Source organism: Herpailurus yagouaroundi, unplaced genomic scaffold, assembly GCF_014898765.1.
Source record: "Herpailurus yagouaroundi ecotype Mexico unplaced genomic scaffold, PumYag 191, whole genome shotgun sequence".
Taxonomy (NCBI): Eukaryota; Metazoa; Chordata; class Mammalia; order Carnivora; family Felidae; genus Herpailurus; species Herpailurus yagouaroundi.
The window spans coordinates 19,036,990-19,050,533 of NW_024412422.1; the positions used below are offsets into that span (position 1 = coordinate 19,036,990).

General features: G+C 59.1%; 1 protein-coding gene across 2 annotated transcripts in view; it reads left to right on the forward strand.

Annotated features, from left to right (window-relative positions):
- Positions 1-13,544, forward strand: part of ADGRD1 (adhesion G protein-coupled receptor D1) — a 123,067-nt gene that overhangs the window by 37,121 nt on the left and 72,402 nt on the right. For both annotated transcript variants that reach the window (XM_040444124.1, XM_040444125.1), the window contains 4 exons: positions 1,819-1,936; positions 3,173-3,283; positions 5,124-5,199; positions 10,984-11,125. In XM_040444124.1, the coding sequence (XP_040300058.1) occupies positions 1,819-1,936; positions 3,173-3,283; positions 5,124-5,199; positions 10,984-11,125 (447 nt within the window). The remainder of the gene's footprint in view (positions 1-1,818; positions 1,937-3,172; positions 3,284-5,123; positions 5,200-10,983; positions 11,126-13,544) is intronic.

Consider the following 13,544-nt stretch of genomic DNA (forward strand, 5'->3'; position numbering starts at 1 on the left):
CTTATGGCACACCGTGACCCTGAGCACTCTTGCATACGTCCCTTTCCATCTAGTTTACGTTTTGCTCACGTGTATATATTCCACAAATACTCTGTATGCGTGATTTAATCTGGCTGTCCTTAACTATGTCCAGGGCAGTTTCCAGCAACAGTAGCTAGATCAGTCAGGCTAGGTGAGGCTGTGCTGCAGTAACAAAGAGGCCCCTGCATCTCAGTGGCAGAGCACAGGTGAAACTTTTCACTGATGCAAAGTGTGAAGTGGGTCTCAGGAGCCCTTTCTCAGTCCAGTGACCTGGGGTCCTGGCTCTGTCCATTTTCTTATGTTGTGGTCTTGACATGGGACCTACAAGGTTGCCTGGCGGGGTGGGGGACGCATAACTGCTTAGCAGGGCCATACGCACACCGGTCTAATATTAAAGTGCTTATTCTCCTGAACCCCTATAATGTTAAAAAAATATTTGCCGGTTGGTGGCAGAAATGTTATTAATGAGATTGCTACAGGATTTACATTTGATGAACTTTTTATTTGAACAGTTTCAAACAGAATGAGATTGGATTTAACCCTGGCAAAGGGAGGGGCGAAAAAGGATCCTGAATTTAAGATTGGGATAATCTTACCTAGAAACCTTTTCTAAAAGGCACAGCCGTCTAGAGTTCATGACCTCCGGGGGTGGCTCTGTACAGGGCGGCAGCCTGGGAAAGCCTGGGAACATGGCCAGCGGAGGACCTGAGTAGGCCTATTTTCTCAGCATCATTTTAAAGTGACTTTTTTTGAATGCTCCGCCACAGAACAGAAATGATCATGAAACCATTCAGGCTTAGGCAGGCTCGACTGTTCCTTAGAGAGAAGGTACGAATCAGCCACTGCCCAACAGAACTGCCGGCCAGAAACACAGATCTCCATGTGCTCCACCGGGCTTAGCTGATTGAAACCAGGCCACAGGCCTGAAAGAAAATGTCTAAAATTGGCCTCCCTGTTCTATTTCCACCTCATTAGATTCCCATGGAGCGTGTGTTTGTGAGAGAATGCTAAGGACGCTTAGCTGACAGATGGTTTTCAGAAAGGCGGGAAGGAGAGAGGGGCATGATGGTAGATGGGAACAGCCACTGCGTGCCTGGGTGGCTGAGAGGCCCTGTCCCTGGTAGATGAGTGTCTCACGATGAGGGACAGTCAGCCCAAGGTGGGCTGTCTGCAGAGATACGGGGTGACCAGGAGGGACCCCTGCCTTCTTGGGGGCAGTGACCACTAGGATCCTCTCTGCTTGGGGGATGCAGAGTAAGTGGAGAGGGCCCTTGGAGGGAAGGGGTGCACCAGGAAGGTCATGCAGAGAGGATCTGGGGAGCTGGCGTCCGTCCCCTGCATGTAGAATGGGGTGAAGCCGCTGGTGTCCTTGTCCTGGAGGGGACTTGGGGCCAGTTAGCCCCTTCCGCGGCAAACAGAACGGGGCATGGCAGGGCCGGTCAGAGATTGGCTGAAGTTCCTGGTGACTTCAGGGTGCAGCTGGGACTGGGTCTCTGTCACCTGGGGCTAAGCCTTGGAGCCAATGGCTTGGGTGGCCCGGGGGACTGTGTTCCGCGGGCTCGGTGGGGCGTTTGCCTGTGAGAGGGATAGTGGCACGGCCTCTTCCCATCTGGTCATGGAGAGGTCAGGCGTCGCCCACCGTGGCCTCCGCAGACGCGTGGCGCTCTACCTTTGGAGGGGGAGGGGCACCGGCGGCGCCAGTGCGGAGCCGGACCCCGCGAGCTCGGCGAGTGCGTCTGGGGAGGGCAGTTGTGCCCGTTCCATTTGCTCAGTTCCTTCACGTTGTGTCGTTTGCAGGACAACGCCGTCGTGCTGGGCTTGATAGAGACCGTCGACACCGTCATGGGCCACATCTCTTCCAACGTGCACGCCAGCGACCCCCAGGTCACCATCATCGGCTCTTCCTCCATGGCAGGTAGTCGTTTGCCCAGGGCGGGACGCAGCCGTTGGTGCGGGCAGAGGCGCGGGAGGCGCGGGAGGGACGCTGGCCCCTGGAGTTCGCGCTGACGGCCCTGCGTCCACCTGCGCGCGCTCACGCTGGCGCAGACACATCCGCGCAGGTGCGCACCCACACGCGCACACAGCGCACACATAAGCGCACAGGTGCGCACACACGTGCGCAAATGCGCGCGCGCAGGTGCACACGCAGCGTGTAAACACGCGGGCACAGGCGCACGCACAGCATATGCATGCATGGGGACGAGTGCACAGGCAGCGTTTACACACACGTGCAGGTGGGCACACACATGCACACAGATGGAGCACCACGCCCATCAGCCCAGACGGACCTCGCTGCTTTTCTGAACTGGGTCGCCCTTACACAGAATTACACTTTGGGGGGAGAGTGAGATCGGGGCATACGTGCTCAGCCACGATGCGGAGGCAAAGCTACGTAAGCATTTGATGGCGACTGGGGGACCAGCCTGATCTTGTGCTCGGTCGTCTGTGCTCGGAACGGAGTCGAAAAGCCGCGGCTTCTTTGAGTGCCTGTGAAATAAAAGGTGCAGAATCGGGTTTCCGAGGGCCAGCTGGAGGCTTGGCCTAAATCTGTCTCTCCGGGATGGTCGGAGCAGCGTCCCACACGGGCTGACTTCGCAGCGCTTCCCTCCTACAAGTCTTTACCTAGGGAGCATTGCTGAACTCCACCACAGCAGCCGGGCTCTGGATCGGAAGCCTAGTTGAGCCACGTAGGATAGTTGTAGTGGGAGTTAGTCGGCCGCGATGGCTCCCTCCGTGCAATGACACGTTTGCCTGACGGCCGGGAGGTGTGTGTCTCGGGTGCCTTCCTCCTCCTGTGTCTCACGGGGTCCCCCAGAGTGTGGTGAGGAGCGGCTCCCCCTCCACACGGGGGGGGGGGGGGGGGCGCTCATCGCGTAACTGAGAGCCATGGAGACAGAGGCCCGGAGGGAAGGAGGGGTCACCTCAGGCCACGGGGCCCCCACAGCGTGTGGCCGGATGGACACGTTAGCCACGCTCGAAATTACTTTCCCCGGACTCTTATTTTTTCAGGTCGTCATTTTCTAGAGGTAATTACACTACCCGGGGGAGCGTGTTCTTTTAAAAACAGCAGAGGCAGATGGGGTTTTACAGCCCAATTTCCTGCGCCGCGGAGCTGACTGACTGTGGCTTCCTGTCTCTGGCTTGTTCTCAGAGTTCTCTGTGGCCAAACTCCTACCCGAGGCCATAAATTCCTCCCACTACCGCTTCCCGGCTCAGGGGCAGAGCTACATCGAGGTTCCCCACGAGGCTTTCCGCAGCCAAGGTGAGTGCAGCTGCAGGGCCCGCCCGGGAGGTCGGGCGGGGGGCCCCCGCCAGTCCTCAGCCCTTCCAGATGTGTTGCCAGCTGTTACCTGGCGAGCCACCGCCCTCAGACCTGCTCGCCTCTTCCTGCGCTCCGGGCCGGCACTTCTCAGGGTGTGGCGGGAAGCTCCCGAGACGCTCACTCAGAATGCTGATTCCCAGTGCCCTCCAGCCTCGTGAACTGGGACTTGGGACAGGGGCGGGGAATCTGCATTTTGGGGAGGCTCTTGAGGCGATTCTGATCCACCGTGAAAGATGCCTTGTGTCCTCCCAAATCTGCACTGAGACACGTCAGCCGCATATGACTAGATGTGGCCATCTCCCCTCCCCTGTCCCTGGCCTCGGGCTAGGTTTGGGGTTTGTCTGCCCAGGGGGCCTGGGTTCTGCTTCCGTCTCAGGGGCTCAGGCAACTCTGGCCATTTCCACTGCAGTCACAGTCCCTCCAGACTCCTTGAAAAGTGACTCGTCACAGACTCGTCCCTCGGGGTGTCAGGGGAGTCGTGGATTTGACTCAGCTCCTGATGCTCTGGCCAGAGGACATGGGATTTCCAGGGTTCTGCCTTAGAGACTGGGGACCAAGACCAGTGTGGGTGGTGTAGGATCACGGTGTCCCCTCCCCAGCAAGGAGTCCCCTCTCGCCAGCCCTCGGGAGCCCACCTCCGCTCCCTCCACCATCTTGCTTGCCTGTGTGAAAGGTGCCCGGGGATGTCAGATGACAGCCCCCTACACTTGGGGGGAGCTCCAGAAAGGTCTGGAGATGATGCTCTGATCCGCCAGGGGCACACGTGACCTTTGCTCATCTCACACACCTGGCTGCATGAGCTGGAAACCCTCAGTGTTGCCGAGTGAGCTGGGCCGCAGCCTCATGCTGTCCCCTGTGAAGGCTCCTCCCACCGGCAGCAGGACTTACTGGTCACGAGCGCTGACCGGTGGCTGGAATTCCCGGGAATTCCGGGTTCAGCCACTTACGGGTTGTGCGGCCTTACGCAAGTTACCGAACCTGCCTGTGTCGCGGTCTCCTCATCTGTGAAACGGGGCCGGTATTCGTACTGGGCTCGTAATATTGTTTGGAGAGCTGAATGAGCAAAGCCCCTCTACGTGGCACATGCTGAGACTTAGAGGACGTTAAAGACATTCCTGAAATGTTAACAGAGTCCACAAATACCCCGACGATCCCGGGAAGACAGCTAACCGCTTACGTTCCAAGCGCTCTCCGTGAAGCGGGTGGAGGGAAATAACAGAAAAAATGATTCCTGCTTCAGAGCTGTCGTACGGCAGAGAGGTGGGACCCAGCCGAAAGGCATGAGGGGCATGTGTGTGGTCACTGCCGCTTGTAAACCCTGCGTCTGCCGGCTCGTTCAAGCACGCGTGTTACCACAGATGCCTCATACACCAGCAGCGAACAGGACGTGCTCACCCGGAGGATGCAAAGCTGGAGGCTGGCGCCGGGACCGCCCCTCGAGCGGGGCCCTGTGCCTTCGCGAACTCTAGCGTTTCTGGCGAGTCTGGCTCCCCCCCTGGGAGCTGTTGTATCTGTCTGTCTGGAGTTGACTCAGGGGAGGAGCAGGGAGTCATTGTCACGGTTGAATCCACAGCTGAAGGGTCACAAAGTTTCTGCTCAGACTCATGGAAAACTCTACCCTGAGAGTCCCTCACTTTCTCCCTCCCCCCCTCCCCAGGAGCTGCCCCTGGGGTTTTGGGTGTGAGGGTCTGCACCGTGCATTGCTGGGCAAGTGGGTTTGGCTGGGGGCTTTGTCACCAGGAAGATTGACGGGTGTCTGTGACCCTCTGCTTTTCCCCAGCCTGGACCACCATCGTGGGCCTTCTCTACCACACGATGCACAATTACCTGGACAACATCTGGCCAGCCAAGACCAAGTGAGTCCCTCAGGGTCACATGGTACGGAGAGGGCAGTGGGTGTGTGTGTGCTTGTTTGCTGGGTGGCTGTGACACCCCCACTTCCCTGCCATCACAGGCATATACAATATAGCCTTGGAGGACCCTGGGTGGGCAGCCTGAGAGTGCAGCAGTCAGGTGACCATATCTGCCCTGTCTGGAAGGACCTGCGTGACTGTGGGCGAGTGACCCAACTGCCTGAGCCTCAGCCGCCACTTCTGTAGAGTGGGAGGACAGCGGCACATGTCTCCAGCAGTCAGGGTGTATTAGATACGTTGGCTTAGGTGGAAGGTGGGGAGACTGGGGGCTCATGAGACTAAGGAGGCTTCAGGCACAGTTAGATCCAGGGACCCAGGGGATGCCTTGCGATCTGATCTCTCCGTGTCCTGTCTGTGCTCACTTTTGTGTTGGCTCACGTCCAGGGAGGCCTCTACATAGAAGCATGGTGGGCTCCGGTAGCTCAGGGACTGCCCGTCCACCTCTGGGTCTTGAGGTCTCCGAAGGAGTGGAGCCTTTCCAGAATGTGCTCGTGGACTCAGGGAGGGCTGTGATTGGTCCATTTGGGTCATGTGCCCCTCTTGGCTGCCCCCTTCATGGTGGCCGGAGCATCCTGCTCTCTCATTGGTTAGGTCTGTTCACATGACCCTGTGGAAACACAGGGAGAGCAGTGATTGGCCCGTTTGGGTCCTGCCCCCTTTTGGCCCTTCCACTCATGGGGGGGTCAGAGCATCCTGCTGTCTAGCTGGCGGTGTCTGCTCACGTGGGGGTGGGTCAGCCCTCTCAGACCACAGGGAGAGGCTGATTCCTCCGAGAGGGGAGGGGAGGGGAGGGTCCGTGCCTCCCCTTTCATAGGGTTGCCCTCACCCCGGCTTGGTGAGGCTCCACTTGGCTCTCTTGCCCCCCAGCTTCCCCCCTGCCCGGGAAGCTGCAGGCCCCCTCTGCTGCCCTGCCCTGCAGGGTGGGCTGCGGATGCTGGCGCTGGAGCCGGTGGTGTGGACCCCTCGGTATTGGGGCTGTGTGGATGCCGGCTGTGTGGACCCCTCGGTAATGGGGAGCAGGCTATTTGAACTGCGTCCGGATAAAGGGTGGGGGATGAAGACCTTGTGGGAACACGGGTGGCTGAGCCCCGGCGTCCCGTCTCCCAGTACCGCTCCTTCCCACCGCCTGGAGGGATGCAGCCTTTGGGGAGAGGGTGGCCTAGGGAAGGAGACAGCCACGATTCTGCTCTGGACCTGGGACCCATCACCCCGGGAAGGCCTGCGCTTGGACAGGTTTCCTTGTAACTAAGGAAAGGGGCCCTGCCACTCTTTGCGTGTGATTTCCAGAATTCTTCAGGAGAGCCGTCAGAGGAAAATGCCACCGCCTTTTCTCAAAAAGATGCCCTCCCACCTCTTTGGGGGGACACTTCTCCAATCCCAAGATTATGAATGAAAAACGGGCCCTTCCCTGGCCGCCCTAATCTGCAGCTCTTGTAGCTGAACGTTCAGGCTGAAGCGGATTTGTCGTCGCAAAGCAGGAGCTGTGGGTTCCTGAGGCGGAGCCATGGGGGCCAAGGGTAAGGGCGTGCAGGGAGAGCGGCATCTGGACCCCCATCCACACCTTCCTCCTGCCTCAGACTGGCAGAGGAAAGAAAAGGTGGAACTGCTTTTTACGGACACCGGCGTGTACGCGCGTTTCAGGGGACGGTTTGCCGTGACCGAGTCGAATCATGACCCCAGCCAGGTGCCAGCAGGCTTTTTCATAAAGGGCCAGATAGTAAATATTTTTGTCTTTACGGGCCATACTGTCTCCCTCACAACTACTCGTCTGCGCTGGAAGTGTGAAAGCAGCCTCAGACGACGCGGAAAGCAGTGGAAGCGGCTGTGTGCCGATAAAGCTTTATTTATAGGAGCAGGCAGCCGCCCGGGCCTGTGTTTGCACACCCCTGCTAGACGGTTCTGTCAGTGCTGGCAGCAGCAGATGGGGGACGAGGCTGTGTTTGTCCTGCCCCGCGTTGGGGTGGGGGGTGGGCCAAGGCTCTGCCTGAAGCCTGCAGGTGGGACGTTCGGGGCCTTCAGCCTTTAGCGCCCTGCTGCCCTCACCACCCCGGCTGCCCCCAGGGAGGACTCTCGGACGCCTCAGAACCCACGCTGGCGTGATCTGGCCCCCCGCGGTCAGTTCCTCTGGTCTCTGAGAGTCGTGGGCTCTGAGACTCGCACACCGGGCGGTTCCCCTCCCCCCACGGCCCCCTGCCCCTTAGCAGTAATTCGCGCCGGCTGCCGGAAGCTGTCGGCCCCAAAAGCACGCTGCTCTCCAAAAGTCCAAACGTCTTGCAGTGATGAGAACGTGTTTTTCACGTGTGGGATCTTCAACCCGGGTGAAGGTGCAAAAGTGTCTTCTTGTTGGCGACATTAACCTGGGAAACTAAGTCGCTGAAATAGCTGCTCAAGTACAGCCCCCATACGTGCGGTCTGTCCTGCGGCATCAGGGCGGGACGGAAGTCACCGGCAGCGTCGTGGATGGCAGCACAGAGTCGGTGCTGGGCTCCCGGCTCTCTTCTCCCGGCGGGGCCCTCACCGGCTGCGTGAACTGGGCAGATGCCTGGCCGTCTCCGTGTTGTCCTCTCTAGAGTAGGGGTGGGGACAGTACTGACGTGTGAGGCTGCCTTGAGCGCTAAGTGAGTTAATTGTTTAAACAAAGTGCACTGCTCCTAACGACACCTGTAAGTGCTTGCTTAACGAGATCTGTAATCACTCGATAAGAGGATTGGACGTCCTCGCCACAGTGACTGGAAGAGAATTCTGAAATCCCGCGCCCGGTTAGGGTTAGACCAGTAGAGCCAGCTGCCTGCTTGGCTCCACAGCCGGGCCCCTTCCCCTAGCGTTCTGCATGGGGCCTCCGTACACGGAAGGTTTCCGTAAGAAGGGAAGGGGCGGTGGGGTCGTGACGTTCTCTCAGTCGCCCTTGGGGGCAGGGTGGGACCAGCACGCGAGTCTAGGGCATGAAGCTGGGGGTCAGGCTGGCACGGGGTCATCACATCCACGGCCACGCCCTGGGCGGGCTGCTGCAGGGGCCCCGGCAGCCACTGGCAGGGGCGGCGTCTCACTGTGCACGGGTCCTGGGGGCACGTGGCCGGCCCCTGCTGGGCCCCCTGGACACGGAGGGTCCTTGGAGCGTCACGTGCCCCCTCGTGATGAGGACCGCTCTGCTCTTCCCAAGGGCCGTGCTGTGCCGGGCAAGCACCTGGGACGGCCGTGTCCCTCAGAGCGGGGCTGGGGATCCGCGCTGGGCACAGCGTCTCCGCTCCCCCTCCGCAGGTGGAGACCTGGGCCCTCTCCGGGATGTTAAGGCTGCCGGGGGCAGAGGCAGGGCTGTGACTCGGGTCTCTAGGTCTCCGCGTCTTGTTGACGGAGTCACGTGTGCTGCAGGAGAAGCTCCCGGGGGCTGCGGCTTACTTAAGTGTCCGCGCGCGTTCTTCTTGTAGAGTAACGCCACCCGGTCAACGCGGGAGGAATGACAGAATCGGAAAGACGCCGCCCTGCACGTAGTCGCTGATGGGGGCAACGTCGTCAGTGGGTGTTAACACCATCGGGTGAGGGGCAGTCGTGGAACGGGGTCGTTCCCTGCCGCCCCAAGGGTACTCGTTAGTTCACCAAGTGAGCAGGGTACCTGAGGCTGGAGACGGCTGTCAGGTGCCACTTCAGCCAGCTGGTCACTCTCAATATGGTCAGCACTGGGGCGTGATATCCTGTGTCCCCCCGGTGCGACGCCATGGAGGGAGTTGACGTGGCCCGTGGAGTGATCCTGCCCCGGGTGCGTGGCCTGAAGCCCCACGCGAGGAAACCGTCCACAGATCTAAAGTAAGGGCCGTTTTGCAAACAGCGGTTTGCACTGCTGGATGTCCACGAAAGAGGAAGAACCGTGGGGACCGTCCCAGAGTTCAGGGCCCCGCGGAGCGGCGCTCCCTGGCGAACGCACAGGCCTCGTTGGGACGAAACAGCCGAGAGGCACAGGCGGGGACCAGGCGTCGCATCGTGTTAGCGAATCAGTGTCTGGCTTCCCAGTGTGGTGACTGGGCCTCGCTACGGAGGAGGCTGACTCCGCGCTTAGAAGGGGCTTGCTAGAGCGTTTAGGGGGAGGAGAGTCATGGCGTGCTTCCTCGCGGTTCAGCAAGAAGAAAGTTGTACGTGTGTGTGGAGGGCTTGAGCCCGTCAGGTGACGTGACTGTGACGCTGGCAGGGGGCCAGGGATGGGGGCCTAGCAGTAGAGCGAATGTCCACTGCACGCTTTCTAGCAAAGCTTCTGCAGGCTTGACGGGGAGAGGGGTTTGAGCTCAGTCGAGGGAGGAAGAAGACCATACGCCCTGCGCGTTGGCCGTCAGGATGACGGCTCCGTGGGCGCAGACGGGAAGGTAGCAGAGTCCCCCGCCAGACTTTGGAGAGCGGGTGGCAGGCAGGCAAGGTCCCAACCAGGCAAGAAAGCAGCAGGTGACCGGGTGGCCCGTGCGGGATCCCAGGGACCCCACGTCTCTGGCGCTCCGGGGTGGCTTTCCAGAGTTAAAGTCCACGCAGCAGACGTTTGCCGCTCACTGACTGTGTGCAGGCGGGCTGGGACCGCGGTGAGGCAGGCAGGCGCCCCGGGACGCAGACCTCAGGGAGGCGCTCACTCGTGGGGCCGTACAGGGGCCGCGCGTGCCAGGCCCTGAGTGTGGGCTCCTCCTTAAAACCTGCGTCCCAGGCTCCTTGCCTCGCCCCCATCTTGGCCCTGAGTGTCACTTTGACCTCATAACTCCATGAGGCAAGTATCATATACATCAGGTAGGGGTCTTTCGATCGGGGTGTAAGAAACAGAGAAGCTGGCTTGAACTGTCTTAAGTAGGAGGGTAGTTCATTGGATTGTGTCAGCTGAAAGGCGCATGGGCATTTTGGCTTCAGGAGCAGCTCGATCCGGCGTCCAGTTGATGTCACTCTGCTCGATCGCACTTCTGCCCTGGTGGGGGGCTCCTCTCTCAGTTCATCTCTTCTCTCCTGATTGAACCACTTCCAGGGCACCTCCTTCAGGGCCGACGTGTAGCCGAGAGAACCGAGGGTCTCTGACCCAGCATTTTCCATCTGAATCTTGTCACATCTCCTTGGACTTTCCCGTGGGTCATGTGCCCACCTCTGCACAGTCACCGTGGCCTGAGGGAGGCAGTGCCCTGGGTGGTTCAGGCCTGGGCAGCAGGGCTCACTCCTGAGCCGATGGAGTCAGCAGCAGGGCACATTGGCTACGAGGGGGGCAGGGGGTGGTCACCTGGAGGAAACGGAGGGCCCTTAACGAACGCACGCCGGGCGGCAAGACCACAGGTGCCCGCCACGCTACCATCGATCCCATCTTTTTATAAGCTGGGAGGTTAAAGTTCAGACAGGTAAGTCACTTACCCAGGGTCACACAGCTGAGTGAGTGGGATTGCCGAGATGCAAACCCAGAGCTTTGTCCTTTCCATCCGTCACACTCTCTGGGCCACATCTTCTTCCAGCAGACTCTCTGTGAGGTCGCCCGGGGTGCCGGCCTCCAGCCTCGCAGAGCAGGTCCTGGATGACGGGACTCTCCCTGCAACATGGTAGTGCCCGCTTGTAGGTCTCCTCTGCGGGTCCTGGTGGGTACCGAGCGAGACCAGTCAAAGCTCCCCCCAAGAAAGATTTCAGTCTCCAAAGTTTCGGCCCTAACGTTGAATTCTGAGCCAGGTTCTAGCTGCGTTCCCTCCCCCTTTTCTGTTCTGTAATGATTTTCCATTTCCTTCCAAGGATTGCTGAGGCAGCAAATTACAAAACCCACCCGCTGTCTGCAGCCAGCTACCTGATTTCCCTGGAGGTGTCCCCACCGCCGACGCTGTCCCAGAACTTGTCAGGATCTCCTCTCGTCACGGTCCAGCTCAGGCACAGACTGGTGAGTGAAAGCGAATCCGCTCTCCCTTCCGGTCTTTGATCTTGCACTGAGGAGACTGGGTTGTCTGTGGGGCCACAGAGAGACTCTCAGGTGGCCCTGGTGCTGGCCCACGCTGGCGTGTTCCTCTCCCGAGAGCTCCTTTCCTGAGACTATTTCTGGGAAGTCCCTCAGTGGTCACACGGTGTAGACCCTGGGGAAAAAGGCCTTTGGGACCAGACGTAGCTTTCGTAGATGTGTGTGGATGGATGTTTCTGATTTACAGTAAATGTCCTTCTAGGGGCACCTGGGGGGCTCAGTCGTTTGAACATCTGACTTCAGCTCAGGTCACGAGCTCACAGTTGGTGAGATCAAGCCCGACGTTGGGCTCTGTGCTGTTAGCGTGGAGCCTGCTTGGGATATTCTGTCCTCGCCGTGCACCTTCCCCCGTATGCACGTGTGCTCATGCGCGCGCTCTCTCTCTCTCTCTCTCTCTCTCTCTCAAAAATTAACATTAAAAACAAAGTCGTTCTTGGAGGAGGGGGATGTGTGTCTTGATGGTGCCATCAGTGTGTTCTCCGTGGGAACCATGCTTCGGAGCTGAGGGCGGGGGGGCCATTTCTGCGCGGTTTTTCAGTGATGAGTTCTTGGTCCCGCTGTGTCGTAACTGGGACTCCGTCGCATTCTCTTCCCTGCTGTCAGTGGGTACGAATGGCAGGTGCGATGGGACACACATGTGCTCTGTCCTTTAAACAGCGCGAACTTGTCTCGTGCCGGGATGTGTCCCGAGATTCGGTGTTGATTCAACACCCAGGCGGCGTGTTTTTTGAGGAATTTATTTCAGAACTCACCATATGTTCAGTCGTTTGTACTTGTGCTGAAGACATTTCCTTCCAGCATTTTCCACACCATCCTGTCCCATCCTGTTCCACCAACCTTAACTGAGGACTTACTGTGTGCCAACCGCTGTGTCCCAGGCCTCTCCTGTCCGTCCCTTCCCTCTGCATCCACAGTCCTGACCTCGGAATGCCCCGGCACCTGGCCTCTCTCTCTTTTTCAAACAATTACGAACCATTAAGAGAATTTTAAACTGTGGTAAAATAGACATAATCTAAAACTTGCCGTCTTACCCATTTCTAAGCACACAGTCTATGGCATTAGCACATGGACGGTGTTGTGCCATCCCCATCCATCCCCAGACGCTGCCACCTTCCCAAAATGATGCTCTGCCCTCAAGAATGCTACCCCCTACCCCAGCCCCCAGCGCCCACCACCTGCTCTCTGTCACCGTGAAGTGACTCCTCTAGGGACCTCACATAAGTAGAGTCCTGCGCTGTCTGTCCTTCTGGGACTGGTTTATTCCATCTGGTGTCGGTCCTCAAGGTCCATCTACGTGGAAGCAAGTGTCAGAAGTTCCTCCTTTAAGGCTGAAGAGCACTCCATTTTCCTGTACGTAAAACATGCATTTTCTGCGACCCCACATTTTGTTTACCCGGCCACCCACTGATGGACACTTGGGGTGCTCCCCCCTCCTGTCGGCAAGATGCCGAGCATGTGGGTGTGCAGGTACCTCCTCCAGACCCTGCTGTGGTCCTGGGTGTGCGCCCAGCGAGTGTCCTAGAGCGACGCCGTGCCTCTGCACGCTCTGTCCTGAAGCCTCTCTTCCAGCTGCACAAACTTCTCCAGGTGTCCAGAGGTCTCTGGCTCACGGAGCGCAGGGCCCTTTCCAGCGTCCACTGTCTCCGATGTGTGGACAGTGTTGGGTCCCGTCGATGCCCGTGGCCCCTCGACCCCCTCATTGGCTTCCAGGACGTGTCCTCTTGGGGGGCCGCCCCCGTGCCCCTGGCCCGTCCCCGCTGCATCACCTTCTCTAACTCCTTGCACAGGTGTCCCTGTCACATGACCACGTAAGTGTTTACCTGTCCGAATCCACAGAAACGCTGACGTGTCAGTGTCGCCACATACAGAGGTCACTGAAGACCCAAACCTACGTGGCCCCCGTGGCCTCAGCACAAAGCGTCTGTTCCGGTGGGTTTCCGAACTCTGGGTGCCCAGCAGGGCGTTTCCTCTGGGCCTGTCACTCCTCTGTGCTCCTGGCTTCTGCCCCGGTGCCGCCCTTCCCTCCGTCTGCGCCTGAACCTTGGTGCCAGCCTGGGTTGCTGTCTCTGGTCCCCACCCAGGACCCGTCATCCCCTTATTCCCTTGGCTCAGAACCCTTGTTCCTCCTTAGTTCTGCTGGGCCAGGGGCTTCCCGACCGCCCCCGTTGCCGCCTCCCCCCGCATGCCCAGACTGACCTTCCAGAAGCCCAGTCCATGTGAGCCCACCCACCTGGCTGGCATCTTCTGTGACTCAGGTTTCTCTGAGGAAGAATCTAAACTCTGGGCCTCGGGGATAGATCTCTGGCCGAGCGTCCCAGTCCGGCTTTCTGCGTGAAGCCTTCCC